This window comes from Rhododendron vialii, chromosome 4a, assembly GCF_030253575.1.
Source record: "Rhododendron vialii isolate Sample 1 chromosome 4a, ASM3025357v1".
NCBI classification, from domain to species: Eukaryota; Viridiplantae; Streptophyta; class Magnoliopsida; order Ericales; family Ericaceae; genus Rhododendron; species Rhododendron vialii.
In genome coordinates this window covers 15,493,898-15,512,623 of record NC_080560.1, presented here as the reverse complement: position 1 = coordinate 15,512,623, position 18,726 = coordinate 15,493,898, and the positions used below count along the sequence as shown (strand labels likewise).

At 39.4% G+C, this 18,726-nt stretch overlaps 2 protein-coding genes and 1 pseudogene across 15 annotated transcripts; 2 read left to right on the top strand and 1 right to left on the bottom strand.

Moving 5' to 3' along the window:
• Positions 1-2,506: 2,506 nt before the first annotated feature.
• LOC131324294 (uncharacterized) lies at positions 2,507-16,638 on the bottom strand. 14 transcript variants are annotated; one of them, XR_009199280.1, is made up of 6 exons: positions 16,337-16,638; positions 13,147-13,332; positions 12,937-13,068; positions 11,246-11,641; positions 8,476-8,671; positions 2,507-4,297 (listed from the first exon to the last, which is right to left on the bottom strand). XR_009199280.1 is itself a non-coding variant. In XM_058356210.1 (5 exons), exons 1-4 carry the CDS (start codon positions 13,266-13,268, stop codon positions 6,920-6,922), a joined length of 735 nt encoding a protein of 244 aa, XP_058212193.1. In that variant the 5' UTR covers positions 13,269-13,656; the 3' UTR covers positions 4,170-4,297; positions 6,879-6,919. The 14 variants fall into 14 exon arrangements, 5 of the variants coding, with proteins under 5 accessions (XP_058212193.1, XP_058212192.1, XP_058212190.1 ...); XR_009199286.1 differs by lacking the exon at positions 16,337-16,638 and adding an exon at positions 7,861-8,013 and having other exon boundaries at positions 4,279-4,297; positions 8,443-8,671; positions 13,147-13,654; XR_009199279.1 differs by lacking the exon at positions 2,507-4,297 and adding an exon at positions 5,289-7,004 and having other exon boundaries at positions 8,443-8,671; positions 16,337-16,637.
• Positions 2,691-5,118, top strand: LOC131324292 (zeatin O-xylosyltransferase-like). Its single transcript, XM_058356205.1, has one exon. It carries the CDS (start codon positions 2,691-2,693, stop codon positions 4,113-4,115), a length of 1,425 nt encoding a protein of 474 aa, XP_058212188.1. The 3' UTR covers positions 4,116-5,118.
• LOC131324293 (zeatin O-xylosyltransferase-like) lies at positions 5,824-6,890 on the top strand (annotated as a pseudogene).
• Positions 16,639-18,726: the final 2,088 nt, after the last annotated feature.

The window sequence follows — 18,726 nt, the reverse complement described above, 5'->3', positions numbered from 1 at the left end:
AATTTCAATTTTAAATTGTGAAGCCAAAAGTTCATAACGAACAGATCTTACATAGATGAGCGTATCACTCTTACCTCATTCTTTACCAATCTCGTTGGTTTTTCATCGTTGAATATATATTTCTTTGCAATCATCAACACTTATAGCTGTAAACCCACAATACAACTCAACAAAAATCTAAATCTGCTTTTTTTAATTAGCAACTGCTTATCAAGAAATTGCACAAAAAATATTTTACCCCTTAGTTGTTTCTGTATTTTCCAGGCTGCACAGGTAAATTTAAAATAATACTACATGAAAAGATATGGCTTTGTAGTTATTGAATACTATGGGCTCTACTTAGATAAACTAACCTATTTATATGCTCTACTTAGATAAACAAACCTATTTGTATGCTCTACTTAGATAAACTAATCTATTAAAAGATTCGATTGACTGGGTATTCACAATGGTGGGTTCCATTTTGCCAAGTTAAAATATATAGCATGAAAATTTTGATTAGTTGGGCACAGTGCCGGTCCAGGGCTAAAGCGTAAGATATGACTAATTTAGGCCTCGCAAAATATGCAAAATTGAAGGGGTCTTGCAATATTTCAAAAAACAAATTAATAAGCATACGTACTAAATTAAACTTAGCATTTAATATCCTACAAAAACTGTCTTTCCACCCATGGTGACAACAGTGAGTTTTCTGCCACTGCTATTGTCGGCCTCATTGAGTATTTATTATAGTAGTAATTTGGACCTTAATTTTATATTGTATGACCCACAACTAGTATATTCACATCAACTTGATTGGGCATCGATAGACATATCAAAATACAAATTTTGGTTTATCATAAATTTTATTTGGAGGAACGAAAAAAAGTGCGCAAAACTTACTATTGAGCATTGGAATGTAAATTCTATTCGAGGTGATTCTAACAAAAAACTTCTGAGCATAGATATGTCTACACTGGAAGTACCATTATTTTTTGAAGAAAAAAAAAACCCGCGTTTGTGCAGTGTTACCGGTAACATTGCAAGTGTGCAGTATATTGTGAAAAAAAATCTGCGTTAATGCACTGGTATTTCATATAAGCATACAATATATCAATACTGTGACTTATTAATGCACAAGATATCTTTAAGGAGTTTTTCCGCCGGCAGCGAAAACCCATGAGTTATACAGCTCGTTCCGTTGCGACAAATATTAAAGTTAAATGCATAAATAATTTAATTAGCTGGACATTGAATTTGTCAATTGCTCGACTTAAACATTTTCAAAATAAGAATAAAATTGTCATTTCACATTTGGTGGTGTTAATGTCAAAATTGTTTTTGTTAATTTCAAAATCGTTGAGTATAAAAAGCTTAAACACATCAGTTTTGTATTAAATGATAGGCAACAGGGAAATTCATATGAACGCATCAGTTTTGTCACTCAATGCGCAAGATATGTTCCACTCGTACTTGGGATGAAACAATATGCCTAAAGCATGACAACAAACGCAGCAGAAAGAGGGAAAGAGATGGACAGACAAATCATTTCTGCCCATCTCATCACATCATAAATCATTACCGTCTACGATGTGATAGGCAGACAACTTTTTCTCTTATGTTGAATGAATCAACATATTTTCGATAAGATTTGAACTTCGATTATAACTGCACATGTAACACAACCATTGAATTAACTTGCTCCAATTAGGTACCAGAAACTAGTGGTTTTATAATAGTACTCCCTCCGTCCCTTTTTAAGTGTCCTGCTTCGTAATTCCAACTTATTAAAAAGACATCATCATTATACATTTCACATCAACTTTTTCCTCCACTTTCCCTACTTACCCATCATCATTACACTTTTACTCACTTATTTTTTAAAATGGAATCTACTTTTAGGGACAAAATAGACAATTCACCAACTTTTACCCACTAACTTTACAAAATGGACACTTATTAAGGGACAGCCCAAAATGAAATACCGGACTATAAATAAGGGACGGAGGGAGTACTAAACAAGAACTGTAAGTCAACAATCTCTTATTGCACTTACTCAACATCCTCCACCTGTCTTTGGTTGTCTCAACACGGCACAAGACACCAAAACCAATTATCATTAAAAAATAATGACCATACAAATTACTCCCTCCGTCCATTTTTAAGTGTCCTGCTTCGTAACTCCAACTTATTAAAAAGACATCATCATTACACCTTTCACATCAACTTTTTCCTCCACTTTCCCTACTTACCCATCATCATTACATTTTTACTCACTAACTTTTCAAAATAAAATCTACTTTTAGGGACAAAATAGACAATACACCAACTTTTACCCTCTTAACTTTACAAAATGGATACTTATTAAGGGACAGTCCAAAATGAAATACTGGACACAAAAAAAGGGACGGAGGGAGTAACTTGGTATCTTCTTCCACTTGTACTTTGGAATGAAACAATTTGCCAAAAACCATGACGACAAACAAGAAAAAATTAATTCAAGAAACGTACCATGTGACAAAAGGGGTGGTCCATCACACAATACATAGACGTCATTTTCATAAATCACACATTCGTTTGAATATCGTGATTCTTCCTATCCTTATAAAGAACGTACTCGTTGTTCTGAGAACACGAAAATCCATACTACAATAGCAGGAGAGAGAGAGAGAGAGAGAGAAGAGAGAGAGAGAGAGAGAGAGAGAGAGTTCATGGATACTCATAGCAAAGATTCAAGCCATGCCCACAGTAGTATCTCCAAACAAGCTGAAGTGGTGGTAATTACTGTGCCATTTCCATGCCACAGCCATCTCAACCAGCTCCTCCACCTCTCCTGCCTCATCTCCTCCTCCTACAACATCCCCGTCCACTACGCCACCGCATCCACTCATCTCCGCCAGGCCAAACTCCGGTTCAATGACACAACCCACTTCCAAAACTCCCAACTCCATTTCCACGAATTCCCCACACCTGATTTCCTCTCTCCTTCCCCCACCCCAAATCCTTCCAACAAATTCCCCACCCACCTCCAGCCCTCATTTGAATCCTCTATCCGCCTCCGCCAGCCCATGGCAGCCCTCCTTCAAAATATCTCTGCCACGGCGAGAAAAGTTATCGTCATCCATGATTTCATGATGGCTTATGTGGTTCAAGATATTGCTAATTTTCCAAATGCGAAATCCTATACTTTTACCCCAACTTGTTCCTTCTCTTCTTTCTTCGACGGGTGGCAAATGATGGGAAAACCCTTACTGGAAAAACCACCACCAAAAGGGCTACCATCTATAGAAGGATGCTACCCTACTGAACTCCTGAATCTCGTAGCCCGTCAAATTGATTTCCTGAAGTTTACAACCGGACATATTTATAACTCGTGCAAATCAATTGAAGGTACATACATTGATTTAATAGCAAAGGACGAGTTCAATAAATTGGTATGGTCAATTGGACCATTGAATCTGGGGGGAGACTATGGTAGAAGTAACTCGAATACCCCAAAAAACAAATGTTTGGAGTGGCTTGACAAGCAAGCCCCAAAATCCGTTTTGTATGTTTCGTTTGGAACGACGGTCACAATGACCGGTGAAGAGATCAAAGAGCTTGCAATGGGGCTAGAACAGAGCAAGCAAAAGTTCTTATGGGTTTTCAGAGATGCTGATAAAGGAGACATTTTTACCGGAGAGGTGACGAAAGAGAAACTGCCAGAAGGGTTTGAAGAGCGAGTGAAGGAAGTGGGAAGGTTGGTACGGGATTGGGCACCTCAAGTAGAGATTTTGGGGCACCCATCCACAGGTGGATTCATGAGTCACTGTGGCTGGAATTCATGCTTGGAGAGTATAACTATGGGAGTGCCCATAGCTACTTGGCCCATGCACTCTGACCAACCCAAGAATGCTTTCCTGGTTACAGACATATTGAAGGTTGGTCTGCCGGTAAACACATGGGAACAGAGAGAGGAAACAGTGACTTCATCAACCATAGCAAAAGTTGTCCAGAATCTGATCGCATCGAAAGAAGGGGAGGAGATAAGGAAGAGAGCCGAGGAGCTGGGTGCTTCCACCAGGCAGGCAGTGGAAGAAGGTGGTGTTTCACGAATGGAGCTGGATTCATTCATTGCTCACATTACTAGGTACTAGGTGGGTTCATAGAATTGCCGCAACACAAACTTCATAACTCTTCTACTCCATCTCCTACTACTAATAAATCCCAATCCACCATGTTAGCCCAGCAATCTACACCGTTGGACGAGTCATCGAGAATTAGTGTGAGTCTGCGAGACAATTCTTCGAGCACAATCAAATTTCTGTTGTAATTTTACCTGCAACAATGTAACAATTAGTTGTTAAGAACCACCACAAACTTATCAGAATCGTAGCTCGCTCTCCTCAATGAGAAGTCTGAACCAAGTGTCACTTATGATTTTTGGAGGGCTCTAAACCAGCCGAGCCAGGCCAAGCTTTCAAACGTTTAAAAATACAGAGACAAAAATCTATACATAATACTAAACAAGAACTATAAGTAAACAATCCCTCATTGAACTTACTACGGTTGTCTCAGCATGGCACAAGGCACCAAAGACCAATTGGCATAAATAATATAGAGAGAAAAATCTCGAAGACTAATGAGTATACAAATTAACTTAGTATCTATTTCATAAGAACACGTCAGTTTTGTCACTTGCGCAGGATATGTTCCACTTGTACTTGGGAAGAAACAATATGCCAAAAACAACAAACGCAGTAGAAAGAGGGAAAGAGATGGGCAAACAAATCATTTCTGCCCATCTCATCTCATCATAGATCATTACCGTCTATGATGTGATCGGCAGACAAATCAATTATTACCGTCTGTTGTTAAGCATAGATTACATCTGCTCATCACATCATATTACAAACTTTTTCTCTCATGTTAAAACGAATCAACATATTTTCGATAAGATCTGAACTTCGAATCTAACTGCACATACGTATAACTACACAACCATTGAATTAACTGCTCGAATTTTATATCAGAAACTCGTGGTTTATACCAAAAAAGGCCTTTACAAAATAAGCCAACTATAATACTACTAAACAAGAACTGTCAAGTCAACAATCTCTTATTGGGTTGTCTCAACATGGCACAAGACACCAAGACCAATTAGCATAAAAAAAAATACAGAGAGAAAGATCTCGAAGACTAATAAGCATACAAATTAACTCGGTATCTATTTCCTATGGAAAAATCAGTTTTGTCACTCAACGGGGAAGGCTTCTTTCACTTGTACTTGGAATGAAATAATTTGCCAAAAAACATGACGACAAGCAACAGAAAGGGGTGGTCCATCACACAATACATAGACGTCATTTTCATAAATCACACATTCGTTTGAAGATAGTCGTTCTTCCTATCCTTATAAAAAACGTACACGTCGTTGCTCTGAGAACACGGAAATCATACTACAATAGCAGCAGCAGCAGGAGAGAGAGAGAGAGAGAGAGAGAGTTCATGGATATTCATGACAAAGATGCAAGCCATGACCACAGTAGTATTTCCAAACAAGCTGAAGTGGTGGTAATAATTGTGCCATTTCCATGCCAAAGCCAACTCAACCAGCTCCTCCACCTCTCCTGCCTCATCTCCTCCTCCTACAACATACCTGTCCACTATGCCACTGCTTCCACCCACCTCCGCCAGGCCAAACACCGGTTCAATAACAAAACCCACCTCCAAAACTCCCAAGTCCATTTCCATGAATTCCCGACCCCTGATTTCGTCTAACCTTCCCCCACCCCAAATCCCTCCACCAAATTCCCCACCCACCTCCAGCCCTCATTTGAATCCTCTATCCACCTCCGTCAGCCCATGGCAGCACTCCTCCAAAGTATCTCTGCCACGGCAAGAAAAGTTATTGTCATCCACGATGTCTTGATGGCTTATGCTGTTCAAGACATTGCTAATGTTCCAAATGCGGAATCCTACGCTTTTAGCCCAACTTCTCCCTTCCCTTCTTTCTTCGACGGGTGGCAAATGAAGGGAAACCCCTCCCTGGAAAAACCACCCCCAAAAGGGCTACCGTCTATAGAAGGATGCTTCTCTACTGAAATCCTGCATTTAATAGCCCTTCAAATTGATTTCCTGAAGTTTACTACCGGATATATCTATAACTCGTGCAGATCAGTTGAAGGTACATACATTGATTTAATAGCGAACGACCAGTTTAATAGGAACAAACTAATATGGTCGATTGGGCCCTTGAACCTGGGGGCAGACTATGACAGAAGAAACTCAAATACCCCCAAAGACAAAAGTTTGGAGTGGCTTGACAAACAAGCCCCAAAATTCGTTTTATATGTTTCATTTGGAACGACAACTACAATGACAGATGAAAGATCAAAGAGCTCGCGATGGGGTTAGAACAGAGTGAGAAAAAGTTCATTTGGGTTTTCAGAGAGGCTGATAAAGGAGACATTTTCACAGGAGAGGTGACAAAAGAGAAACTGCCAGAAGGGTTCGGAGAGAGAGTGAAGGAAGTAGGAATGGTGGTGAGGGATTGGGCACCTCAAGTAGAGATTTTGGGGCACCCATCTACAGGTGGATTCATGAGTCACTGGCTGGAATTCATGCTTTGAGAGTATAACTATGGGAGTGCCCATAGCTGCTTGGCCATGCACTCTGACCAACCCAAGAATGCTTTTCTGGTTACCGACATATTGAAGGTTGGTCTGCCGGCAAAAACACGGGAACAGAGAGATGAAATAGTGACTTCATCAACCATAGCGAAAGCTGTCCAGAAGCTGATTGTGTCTAAAGAAGGGGAGGAGATAAGGAAGAGAGCTGAGGAGCCGGGTGCTTCCACCAGGCGGGCAGTGGAAAAAGGCGGTGTTTCTCGAATGGAGCTGGATTCATTCATTGCTCACATTACTAGATAAATCCCAATCCACCATGTTAGCCCAGCAATCTACGCCGTTGGATGAGTCATTGAGAATAGTGCGAGACTGTGAGACAATTCTTCCAGCACAATCAAATTTCTGTTGTAATTTTTCCTACAACAATTTCACAAATAATTACTCCCTCCGTCCCAAATTCTCTGTCCGGTCCGCAAAACGGAGTGTTAAAAATAATGCAATTTTTTCAAGAAAAAATTCAAACTTTTTTCACAAATTAAAAATACTCATTGATAACTAGTAAGTTATTGAAAAACTTTTGATTTTTTCTTGCAAAAATTGTATTATTTTTAACACTCCATTTTGCGGATCGGACAAAAAATTTGGGACAGAGGGCGTATTAAGAATCATCACAAACTTATCAGAATCGTAGCTCCCTATCATCAATGAGAAGTTTGAACCAAGTGTCACTTATGATTTATGGAGGGCTGCAAACCAGCCGAGCCAGGCCAAGTTTTCAAATGTATAAAATTAGTTGAACTTGAGCTCGGCTTGTGCTCCAATTGAGCTTGAATAATCAATGTCAAACTTGGCTTGCATATGAGAAATACGAGCTCGGCTCGAGCTTATATAAACGAGCAAAACCCAATCTCGAGCTCAAAAAGAAAAATCAAACTAGACTAAATCCACCTCAAAAAAAAAAAAAAAAAAAAAGAGAGATCAATAACCACTGCAGAAATTCTTAATTTACTAGCAAGTTTCAGTAATGACAAGGGCAAAGTTGTATAGATATCAAGCACTCAACACAAAAAATTAATGTAAAGTAGTTATACGAGTCATTTGGTACTAACTTGGTTAACATAACCCTGTCTTCACGAGCCTAGCCTACTCAAGCCGAACTACGGCATACTCGAGCACCAAAAAATTAACTAAAAGAGCCTAAAATTTTTTGCCCAGCCTCGTTCATTAAAAGAAACAGCCTAAAAGAACAAGCTGCTGTGCTACTGCTGCCTACTTTTCTGAGCCAAGCTTGAGCAGCTCAGTTTGTTTGTAGGTTGTAGCCTTGTTCTCTTTCTTCTATATCTTCTCTGGTTTCCCAGCTCCTATCTGAGCTGCTTTCCGTATGGGGAGGCTAACATCATCAGTGTAAAGCACTTCTTCTATCAGACTGTCAGGGAAGGCAAAATCTATCCAGATGCACTTGCCAAGAGGAGAGTTGAAGAACTAGAACAGCTGGTGATATATGTAATAAGTTAATCGAGGACATCTTAGGAATAGGCAACTGTGCTACCTACTTTTCTGAAACTTATGTTCTTTTGTTATGTTTAAGATCCAACAAAATCTCTTTCGCAAATGTAAACAGTCATTTAGCCAAGATTATACCTTGATACTTAATAGTGATAATCACCGTAAATGCTAGAAAGACAACAGAAAATATTTTGAATACAGAGGAGTTAAGTTACATTTTGAATTGGATTCCAGCCACTGGAATTATAAGACAGATTAGGAAGGAAATTTATGCTGTTGTGTACGAACAATATCATTTTCGGTAATCAAACTCAACCATGACAAAATTAAACATTTAGCAATGTTATACCATGAGTGTTAGCCACTTAGCCATCAAACTTACAGAAGCTAGGACCTCCAAAAATGCTTCGCCAATCCATCTCTCCTCATAACAGTGATGTCAAGGAAGGACAGGGAGCTCCACCTTGTTAAAGGAGAAGAAACTGACACGACCATGCTCAACATGGCCAAATTTCAAAGGAATGCCATTGCACTGCCTTTCAAGGTCTTCAATCTGCGATTTGGATGGCGGATGGCCACTGAGGAGACAAGACACAATTAATTAGAGACTAACATGAAAAAACCTATATTGTTGTAACAAAAGGACCAGTTTTTCTTTTTATCTGAACAAAGAGTGGTTACCAGTTCATAGTGCCAAAAACTGATATACGTGACGACTGCTCAAATGATTGCTCCAGTCTAATTTTAACAGCATAAAGATTCTACACAATAACTGCTTACAGAGCCATACCCATCTCCGCCTTTTCCCAATCTCATATGAAAGAAGCATATCACCATACTCATCAATGGCCAACCGCAAGAGGCTTGCCCCCCAATACATAGGCAGTATTCCCATACCCTTCCCCCACAAGAATCTCTCTCTCGCAATCAGACAAGCTCTAAACCTAGGCTGTATGGACAAGCTCCAGATTGTCAGAACCTATCTCAACACCACACCTAACGCAGCAAAACCAAATCCATCTCCCTAGTATGCACATCCTTCTCCTTTACCATGATGATGAGACTAACCTCCATCACGTAATTGAAGATAAAACCTCTCAAATGAGACCCAAAAAATGTGATTCTCCTACAGATCAAACAATTCCCAAATCTGACTTCAAGAACAAAACACACACTCACACACATCTGTGTACTGCATACTACCGTATCTCTCCTACACAAACTACTGAATAGTACTTTAAAACATACGTTTTATGAAGACCAACTTCAACAAAAGCAGAAGTTTGGAGATTCTGTTGTGTTCAATTTGAGATCTCTTCACACTAGAGTGGCTGTCATTATTCAATGGTGCTTCGAAGCGTCCCAGACCAATAAGTGCAATTACTAGAGAATTTCTGGCTAATACTCATCCCAGCTTAATTCCTAGTACATCTATTCCTGATTCTGTTAGATGGACTCTGAATGGCAATTGAATGTTGTCAGTAAAAATGCTTGGCAAGCTCTGAGGGAAGTGCATCCAGTTGTTCCTTGGGCTTTCATTGTGTGGATTGCCTTTTTGGGTAGTGAGTAGATTGTCAACTAAGGACAGACTCCTTACTTGGGGGTTGGGTGTGGTGGTCATGTGATCATTTTTTTTTGGCTAGCGAATACTCTCAGATTGTGTGGAACTTGCCTACTTACAACAACAACAATTGACGGAGCTTGCTTTGGACTGTCAAAAGAGATAGAAAAGTGCATACAGATGCAATCCCCTGTCCCCAACAGAATTTACAAATTATCTTGGCAGTTACCCTTTACTGGGTTTGGAGCAAGAGGAATAGTAGACAGTTACAAGGGAGATAGAATAGTTGTGTGCTCATATGCATAGTGTTGGAGAGTGAGCTCTAGGACCAAAAAAAACCTCAACAAAACCATGCCGCACGAATGGTACATTTTAAGCAACTATGCCTGCATTGCACGTGCATTTTCTATTAGGTTTACTAACAGATTCCTCCGGAAGGACCACATTGAAACTCACATGAAAGTGAAAGCGTTATTTGGCTAGCTTCTTTCAAGGCAAGGGGAGCTCATCTGGAGAGTCGGGAATTCCTTTCTAATTCGACACTCCATCTGTCCCAATTTAATTGTCCTTTTTGGGAGTCCATGCCACTTTTCAATTGATTATACTCCCTCCGTCCCAAATTAGATGTCAATTTTTGGTATCTGTGTCAATTTCAATTCCTTATATCTTTCAATATGGATCTTGTTTGATAGTTCTCGATTAGTACTATAACACAAAGTTTTCAAACTCATGAAAAACATTATAGATTGAAAGTTATAAGCGATGAAAAATGACACGAGTTTCAAAAATTGTCATCCATTTTGGGACGGAGGGAGTATCTCATAATTTATAATGTTTTACGTGATTTGGAAAATATTGTATTATAGAACTAATTGAGATCTATCAAACAAGATCCATATTGGATATAAAATTAATTACCGATTTAAAGATATAACTAGTTTTTTAGCCGGTAAGAATAGAACTAGGAACAATTAAATTGGGACAGAGGGAGTATTAGCTAATGGGGGTCCTCAAAAACCTCCATGAAGGACTACCCCTGTTCCCAGTTACGAGATCCTCCCGCCATTTTAGGGGAATGCTTTTACCATCTATTGCAAGACATGGATGCCTTGGATCCACGCTTCTAGAGCTGAGGCCTTTCGGTGAAGCTGTCATTTTCAATGGAACCAGAATGAAAAATCTGCTCAAACTAAAGGGCCTACTGGCAAAATTTACATGCACGCTTGCTAGCTAGAACTTGATCATTTCTTTGAATCCAAGTATCTTCTGATTTAAGACTTAATCTTTGAGCTAGCAATAAATGGGATACAACTTTTGAGCAATAGAGGAAAATTTTCTCATGAAAATATATTTGAAAATTTAGGAAATGTGAGACACATGGGGGAAGAAATTATTTATACACTCACTACGAAAACTCAGTGAGGAAAAACAAGACAAGGGTCTTTCTTTCACCAAATGAATCCGATACATGCATCTCCCATTTTTTCAACTGAAGGACATTTAGAAACACACCAAGTCCAAGCTAACTATGGTCCAACGATTTTGTAGCATTATTCTAGAACACAATTTCATGGTCAAAGATATTTATTACCTGGTTACAAACAGCACAAAACTTGGATTGCCTGGTGATGATTTTCTGAATTTGCTGTTAGGAAGGAAAACATCAAATGCGGGTCTGACTTCCTCAATCCTCATATTGTTGAGCAGCTCATTGATGAGACATGGGCCTCTACAGTTTTGTTCTGTTATCACCTTGATCTGTGGAATTCCTACAGCTGAAGTAGATTCATTCTTAGTACCCTTCATGGTCCAAGGTTTACCATGTCGCTGAACAATGTAACCTAGAGACCTCAAGTGCCTATAGACTTCAAAGGACTCCCAGCAACATCCACTGGTTGCTTTTGCAACCTTCGTATATAAATCTTCCAAGGAAATTGATGAATCATCAGCGTCCAAGACACTTAATTCCCCTCTTTCAGCCAAAAATCTAAAACAAACCAAGAAAAACACAATGTTCAACACACCATGAAAGGCAGCATGAAAAGTAACTTTAAAATGATAAAGGTATAATCTCTCAGGTTGGATCCTAGTTTAATTGTCAAGCATGACAGATCACTGAAAGGCCAAAGCTATTGTTCGAAGACAACTTTTCCTTCAAAATACCGTTAAAAATTCTAACTTCCGAAAGGGGAAGAAGACATAAAGCGTACTAATTCAAAACTATTTACTTGTGGATGGATGGCTAGAAGCAATCAGAATCTTATTCCTATTGGCTATTGTTTGATTTAGATTCAGCTTATACGCATTGCTAACAAAACAGGCCGACCATTTATATTTGATGTATTGAAATTTAAAAAAAAAAGAAAAGGAAGAAGCTGGAAGAACTAGAATGAATTGTTGGACTCAAACATTGACTTAAACTCGAGACAAATTTTAGTTTCTCTTCTTTCTCCTTTGAACATGAAGTCTGCACTGACCTTCAAATAGCATAGATCAGTGGTATTGTCCGAGCAGAAAACAAGATACAAGAGTATCATGTCCAACATCGTTGGTCAAGCAAGTTCTAACTTGACTACTCCTTCCTTCCCCATTTGTTGGTCCCAGATACCACTTTTTGCTGTCCCACAAAGATTGTCCCACTTAAAAACTAGATGAGCAATATTCAATAAATTTCCTCTTTTACAATTTTACCCATCCCTTTTGAAATTAGTAGCACTAAGAAAGTAATAAAATATAATGATTGGAGGGCAAAATGGAAAAATGAAGTGATTGTGTTCCCTTATTAAGTTGCCCCTAGACTCAAACCCAAACCCAAACCCAATTTTTCATTAAACCCTGTGGGAGTAAGCTATCACCCTGGGTGGTATCCCGGGGGAGGGGCATAATTATTTGTAAGTACATAATATGTTTTTCATCATCTGTTAACTTTCAGCTATTTTCCATTTGTAGGATGTCAACACCCACGAGCAATACAAAAAGGAAATGATATATACATCCAGATACAGGAAAACAACGATAACACATGGAATACACTTCTACTCAGCCGTTGTTCCATTAAGGTTTTAAACACCAAAACTTGCATCATTGTCCTAACTAAATATGCAACAGTCAACGACTAAAAAATTAGATAGTATGCAACGAGCACCCAATACACAAGAAATAGGCTTCTAAGTTCTAAGAATACGTTCACTAACTTTATTAACTGCTTCTACATTTTTTCCAAGTAAGCTGGTTCTGGAGATCATGACATTAGGTAACAAAGAAAGTCGTTACACAACTTACAGGGTCTCTTCAATTGAGCAATACATCTTGTTGCCACGAACTATTCCTGTTGTTGTCCACATGCCACCCTTCTTCTCAACAACTTCAGTCATTCTCACCTCATCATCCCAACTACCCGTCGAAATATTTTTCCTAAAGGAAACACCCAATTAATGATTTTACAAGCCCGTCCACAAACTTTCTAAATAGTCTTTTCCTCAAAAGGTTTACCTAAACTGCAACTTTGGTATGTCACCAGAGGTTAAGTAATGCTCTTCGTCATTTGTGTCCTGCGCATAGACCTCCGAATCACTAGTTCCACCTGAAGAATTCTCCCAACCCTCAACCTCCATTCCACTGGTATTTGATTATTTAACTCACTTGTCAACCATTAAATCAACGAACAAATCCCAGAACCTGAAATAGGAAATAGCAATGAAATACAAGTCTTCATTAGGAATGCCTTGAGGTATACACAAAAAAGAGACTAAATGCAGTTTCCAATGACATTTCAGAAAATTTCTCATCATGGGGAAGTTTCCCTTAAATTCCATGACATCGGCATCTCTATAAGCCACATAACTGCAGCACCCATAGTGAAAAGGGACCATGGGAAGTGCATCTTTTAGGCACTCACCACAGAGCAGTTTCAGGCTATCTAGGTCTATATCGGTGAATTGTACGTTATACATGGAGGAGCAAGGTAAACAATTATCGTTTCGAATTCTCTCTTTGGTACAGCGATGAAATACTTTCATGATTGACTGTCCATCGATCTAGTCGTGTCAAGAAACCCGATCCCACCTTTAGTTAGACACAGTCAATTTGCTTCACAGCTCAAGAAATTTTGTTCTCAACAGCATGGTTTTACACTACGAAGATTTCCTCCATAAGTTAATATGGCACAAAATATTAAGCATATCCATAAAGTCACTCTAAAGGCATATTATACAAGAGAGGGACTTCAATAGAACATCTCCAACCACTTGAAGAAAAAATGCATTTTCAAAATTGGTAAATATGAAAATCATATCCATTCAAATTTTTTTGCTGAAATTAAACAACGATCATGAAATTACAGTAGGCAAACTGAGTCAAAAATAGTCGCTGAATTGGCATGAAACATTGAAGTGGAAAATCTTACCCGCTCAGATGTGACATAACCGAAGGTTTGAAACAAATAGACAAGACATCAAATAAATACTCTACTTGGATACGCTAATTTTTCAGAATCAAGAAAAGTTCGGACGTACATAGGAAAACGGATTTGGAAGGAAAATTTATGCTGAACTCAATGAATAATGACAGAATAATAATCGAAATTGAAAAGTAATCTAATAATTGACTGGAAAGGAAAGAGATGCACGTTGTCGGATATGGGAGGGAGAAGAGAGAGATTACCAGATAAGCTGAGAGAGAGAGCGCACTAGGCGTTGGGGGTGGGGGAAGGTGGCCGGCAACCAAAACGGACGGCAGTGGAACGATGAGGAGGGGTTTCGAGGAGCGGAGAAAAGAAAGGTGGGGTTTAATCAAAGCCAAAACAAGAGTAAAATGGCATTGTGGACCTGTGATCTTCCGTCTTGATTCGAAAAGGGAGTTTCTAAATACAACTGCAAATTTACTGTATGCAGCCTGTTTTTAAATAAATCATATTCGGACAAAAATACCCTCTAAAAAATGGACAAAAATACCCTTAAATTTGCTACATACATACCACCACACCACTAAATATAACCACACCTCCTCCCCTCCATTTACCAGCCATTATCTTCCTTAGCCTCCCTCCCACCCACGTGAAACCGCCATGGCCGACAGAAACCAAGCTCTAGGAGCTCCCACCTCACACCAGCCACCATAAATCCAGTCCACCTCCTAACTCTCAATGGAAACCTCAATTGCTTCCTCTCCCTCCATTGGTAAAGAAGTATTGGACCCAACAAATGAGAATAGCTTGCGGAAGAGGTAGCACGGATGTTGTAGTTTGGGAGCCAAAACCGCCATAACTCCTCCATTTTCGATTTCTGTCCCGACATCATCATATTCATATGCTTGATTTTGTCCCAAAATTTCAGACTCTACAATTCGAAAATCAAAGCTAATTTAAAGCTCTAGAATCCGAAATTCAAAGCTAATTTGAAGTTCTAGGTTCCGAAAATCAAAGCTAATTTCAGGTTCTAAAATCCGAAAATCCTATTAAATTTCGGACATAAACATCCGAGCAAATTAACTTCCTAGAGGTTTAATACCATTTGGGTTTTCGAGTTCTTGTATCTGAAATGTTATACAATTTTCGGATATATGTGTATGAACCCATGGGCTCCCGCCCCAATTAATTGATAGCAATCAAAATTTTTACCTCAATCGGATTCAAACATCTAAAATAACTATAAAATTTTGGATTCTAGAGTTTGAAATATTTAACACATGACCAGTTCAAAGATCTGAAACCAGTAAACAAATTTGACTTCTAATATCCGAATGTAATGAAACAAATCAGATTTTAATATCCGAATGAGGTCAAATGCTCAAATTTATTGGATCATAAGAACTTGGGTTCTTGTGTCCAAACAAAATCAAAGTACTCGGATGTTTATATCCGAATGTGTCTAAAACTTTCAATTCTATTTCCCGAACTCGGATGTTTATATCCATTATACTGTAGTAACATGGATTCATGCCATGTCATGTCCACGTCTACGTGTCCTTGTGTCATGTCCACGTCTACGTGTCCTTGTGTCATGTCCGTTTTCTTATGTCGTGTCCGTGTCCGTGTCCGTGTCGTGTTTGTTTCCTTATGTCGTCTACGTGTCCTCGTGGTGTGTCCGTTTTCTTGAACATGCCCGTGTCCGTTACCTTAGCTTGAACTTGTCCCATATCTTCTAATTAATCTGTAATTTGCTTGGCTAATGGTTTTGATAAAAAATTGAGCAAGATATAGCCAGATTTTCAGCATGGATACATCAGGTTGATCGAGATTACAAGCTATAGCCAGGGTGTTGATCAAAATTCACCAAGTATATGAATCTGAATACCCATTTTTCAACTCAACTGTGGCAGGAAGAATAAAAACTCATTCCCAGCTATATGAAACTGAATACCCATAATGCAGTATCGCACATCCGAAAGGTTTGACTCCCAATTCGAGTTCTTGTATCCGAACAATTTCTAGGGTATGATTTTGCATGACTTGAATTGGATGTTAATATCCAAATTTGACACACTATTTCGTATTCAAATACTCGAAATCAAGACCAATAATCGAGTTCTAATATCCGATTTAGTTTGTAAAAATCAGATATTTGTATCCGAACTTTCAGTCACAGTTAATCGTGGAGTTTGGGTTTTAAAGTTTGTAACTCCAAAATTTCGAAACCAAATCGCTAATTACGAAGAATTTCAAGTATAACAACTCAAACATTACCGTAAAAACGAGTTGGTGATGGCAAGGAGGGGGTGATGTCGGGTCTGCCGGTCATCTGGCGGTGGTGGAGGGAATGGTGGTACTGCAGGTGATGGAGAGGTGGTGATTGCCGACGGTGGTTGTGTGGTTGTGGAGGATGCTGGTCGTGGGTGGTGTTGTTTGGTGCGCTGGTGCGGTGTGGTGGTTCTCTGGTGGTCGTGTGGTGTGAAGAGAAAGACAGAACGGGGAGAGACGGGGAATGGGAGGCGTGCAAAATTTGGGGAAAACAATTGGTTTAAAGCATGAAACCAGCAAAAACATCCTTTGTAGTCATTTTACCTATTCAAAGACATCAAAAGAGCTTAGAGCATCTCCACCAGACTAACCATTTTTTTAGCCATTTTGGTGAGAAAAAGTGTGTTAGCTAGCCATTAAATTGGTGAACTACCCAGCAGCATTCTTAACAGCCTAGCCATTTGAAAAAGAAATAATAAATCACCTTAGTGGGTCCCTCCTCCAACCTCAAACAAAAATCACTTTTCTCTCTCTTCACCACCCCAGCCTCCACTGCGAAAAATTTCTCCTCCACTGCCATTGTTTACTCTCTCTCTCTCTCTCTCACACACACACACTCAAACCCACTGAAACCTCTCCCTCTCTCTCACACATACATCCCTTCTCTCCCTTTTCTAGATTTCGTTCCTCTAGACTCTGCCACTCCGGCGATTGGTCCGCACCATCGGCGATCGGAAAACCCAGAACTGAAAAACCCACAACCCTGCACCCCGACTGTCTTCCGACGATGAGGTTGCAGCGGGGAGAGAGAGAGAGAGAGAGAGAGAGAGAGAGGCAAGCAAGCCTCCAAAACCTCGCCACAGCAAGCGAGGGACAGGAGCGATGGTTAAACTGGCGACATGTGAAGAGAGACTGCTGGGTCTGGTTAATCCCCCTTTTCTCGCCAATTAAACGAAAATCTTGTTTTGATGTGGCTGCTGGAGATGCTCTTACAGCAGTCTCCCAAAACACAGAGCTATTTTTTCTTTCAGAAAAATCTTAGCCAAAACTACCGAGCAACTATTCATCGGCAAACCATTAGAGCAAGTTTATCAATACTTAGGTAAAAAAACTCGTGAACAGTGCACATTTTTCATTTTACTTACTCACATTTCTTTCAACACTACACCAACATTATCTATTTAACATATCTTTTATTAAAATATATTTTCTTTCCTTTTCAATAGTGTACCAAAGTGCAAATTTTTCAAAAAAGAAGGAGGAGGAAGAGAGAGGGACGGAGAGAGGAGAGAGAAAATAATATTAACAATCACATACCTAATGAACAGTCCATAGCTACAAGGAGCTTATAACTGTAGATTGAGCAACTCTGCCTAATTGTTTACAGAGGCTGCTGCATGACTCTTTTTCCCAATTTGATGAGCTATTATAGCTAAAAAGCTACTTTACCTTGACTGGTAAAGTTGCTCTTAGTATAATAATTCTTCCTCTCTCTCCTCCCTACCATTGTCTCATTCTCTCTCATTATACTTCTCTGCAGATTGAGGAACGAAGCGGGGGTTATCCCACCGGGGTCGGGGAAGTCGAGATCTTAGGTCCTTTCTCGCTCCGACGATCAGCGACGGTCTTCTCTCTCCTCTCCTGGTTCTTTCTCGCCCTCTTTTCACACCTCACAACACAAAGCCCAAGAGATAACTCGTTGACTCGATCAGATTTGCACATGAGGTGGGAGATTAGGGTTTCGATCTAGCCGTGGAGGACGCGAATGGTGGTTCTGGATGTGGGTCTTGAGGCGGTCGTCGCTGGGAGTGCTTCGCCGATCAGGCGTTTGAGGATTGACAGGGATGGGGTTTGGGATGGTGTAGGTAAAGTAGATAGACTGCTGCAGTTTGAGAGAAAAAGATGGGTAGATAAAGTAAAAAAAATCCCATTCATAGCCATTTTCGCTCACAACTGGTGTACATGCTTAAGGCAGGGGAGGGCAATTTTGAAAGTTTAGGGGAATTTTGGGGTTGTAGATAGCAAATTGTTATAAGATTTGGGTGTTTTATTCAGCAGATGTTACGTGCAGTAAATTCGTAATTATATTTAGAAACTCCCTTCGAAAAAAATGTTACATATTTTGCACAGACCTCGATATGGGGCCCGTAATACGGGTCTCACACGAACAATCTTGAGTCGTTCATTGAGCATGAGATATTTTTCTGGATGCCTCCATAAAAGAAAAACTACAATCAGATATCTATAAATACTCAATCTAATCTTTTTACTTTTCAATTAGATTTTAGGTCAATCCAAAAAATATTTTAAATTCAACGAATGACTCGAATCATTTGTGTGGCACCTGCCATGAGACCCATATCGCAATATGTTTAGAATCTGTACATATAATATCT

Bases quoted from the DNA above. Each gene is read 5' to 3' on its own strand.
- LOC131324294 (XM_058356207.1), bottom strand. From the start codon at position 13,268: ATGGAGGTTGAGGGTTGGGAGAATTCTTCAGGTGGAACTAGTGATTCG. The intron at 11,642-12,936 runs GTAAGTTGTGTA...GGTTTGTTTTAG, and splicing joins TGCTCAATTGAAGAGACCCT to ATTTTTGGCTGAAAGAGGGG. The intron at 8,672-11,245 runs GTAATAAATATC...TTGTCTCCTCAG, and splicing joins TTTGTGCTGTTTGTAACCAG to TGGCCATCCGCCATCCAAAT.
- LOC131324292 (XM_058356205.1), top strand. From the start codon at position 2,691: ATGGATACTCATAGCAAAGATTCAAGCCATGCCCACAGTAGTATCTCC.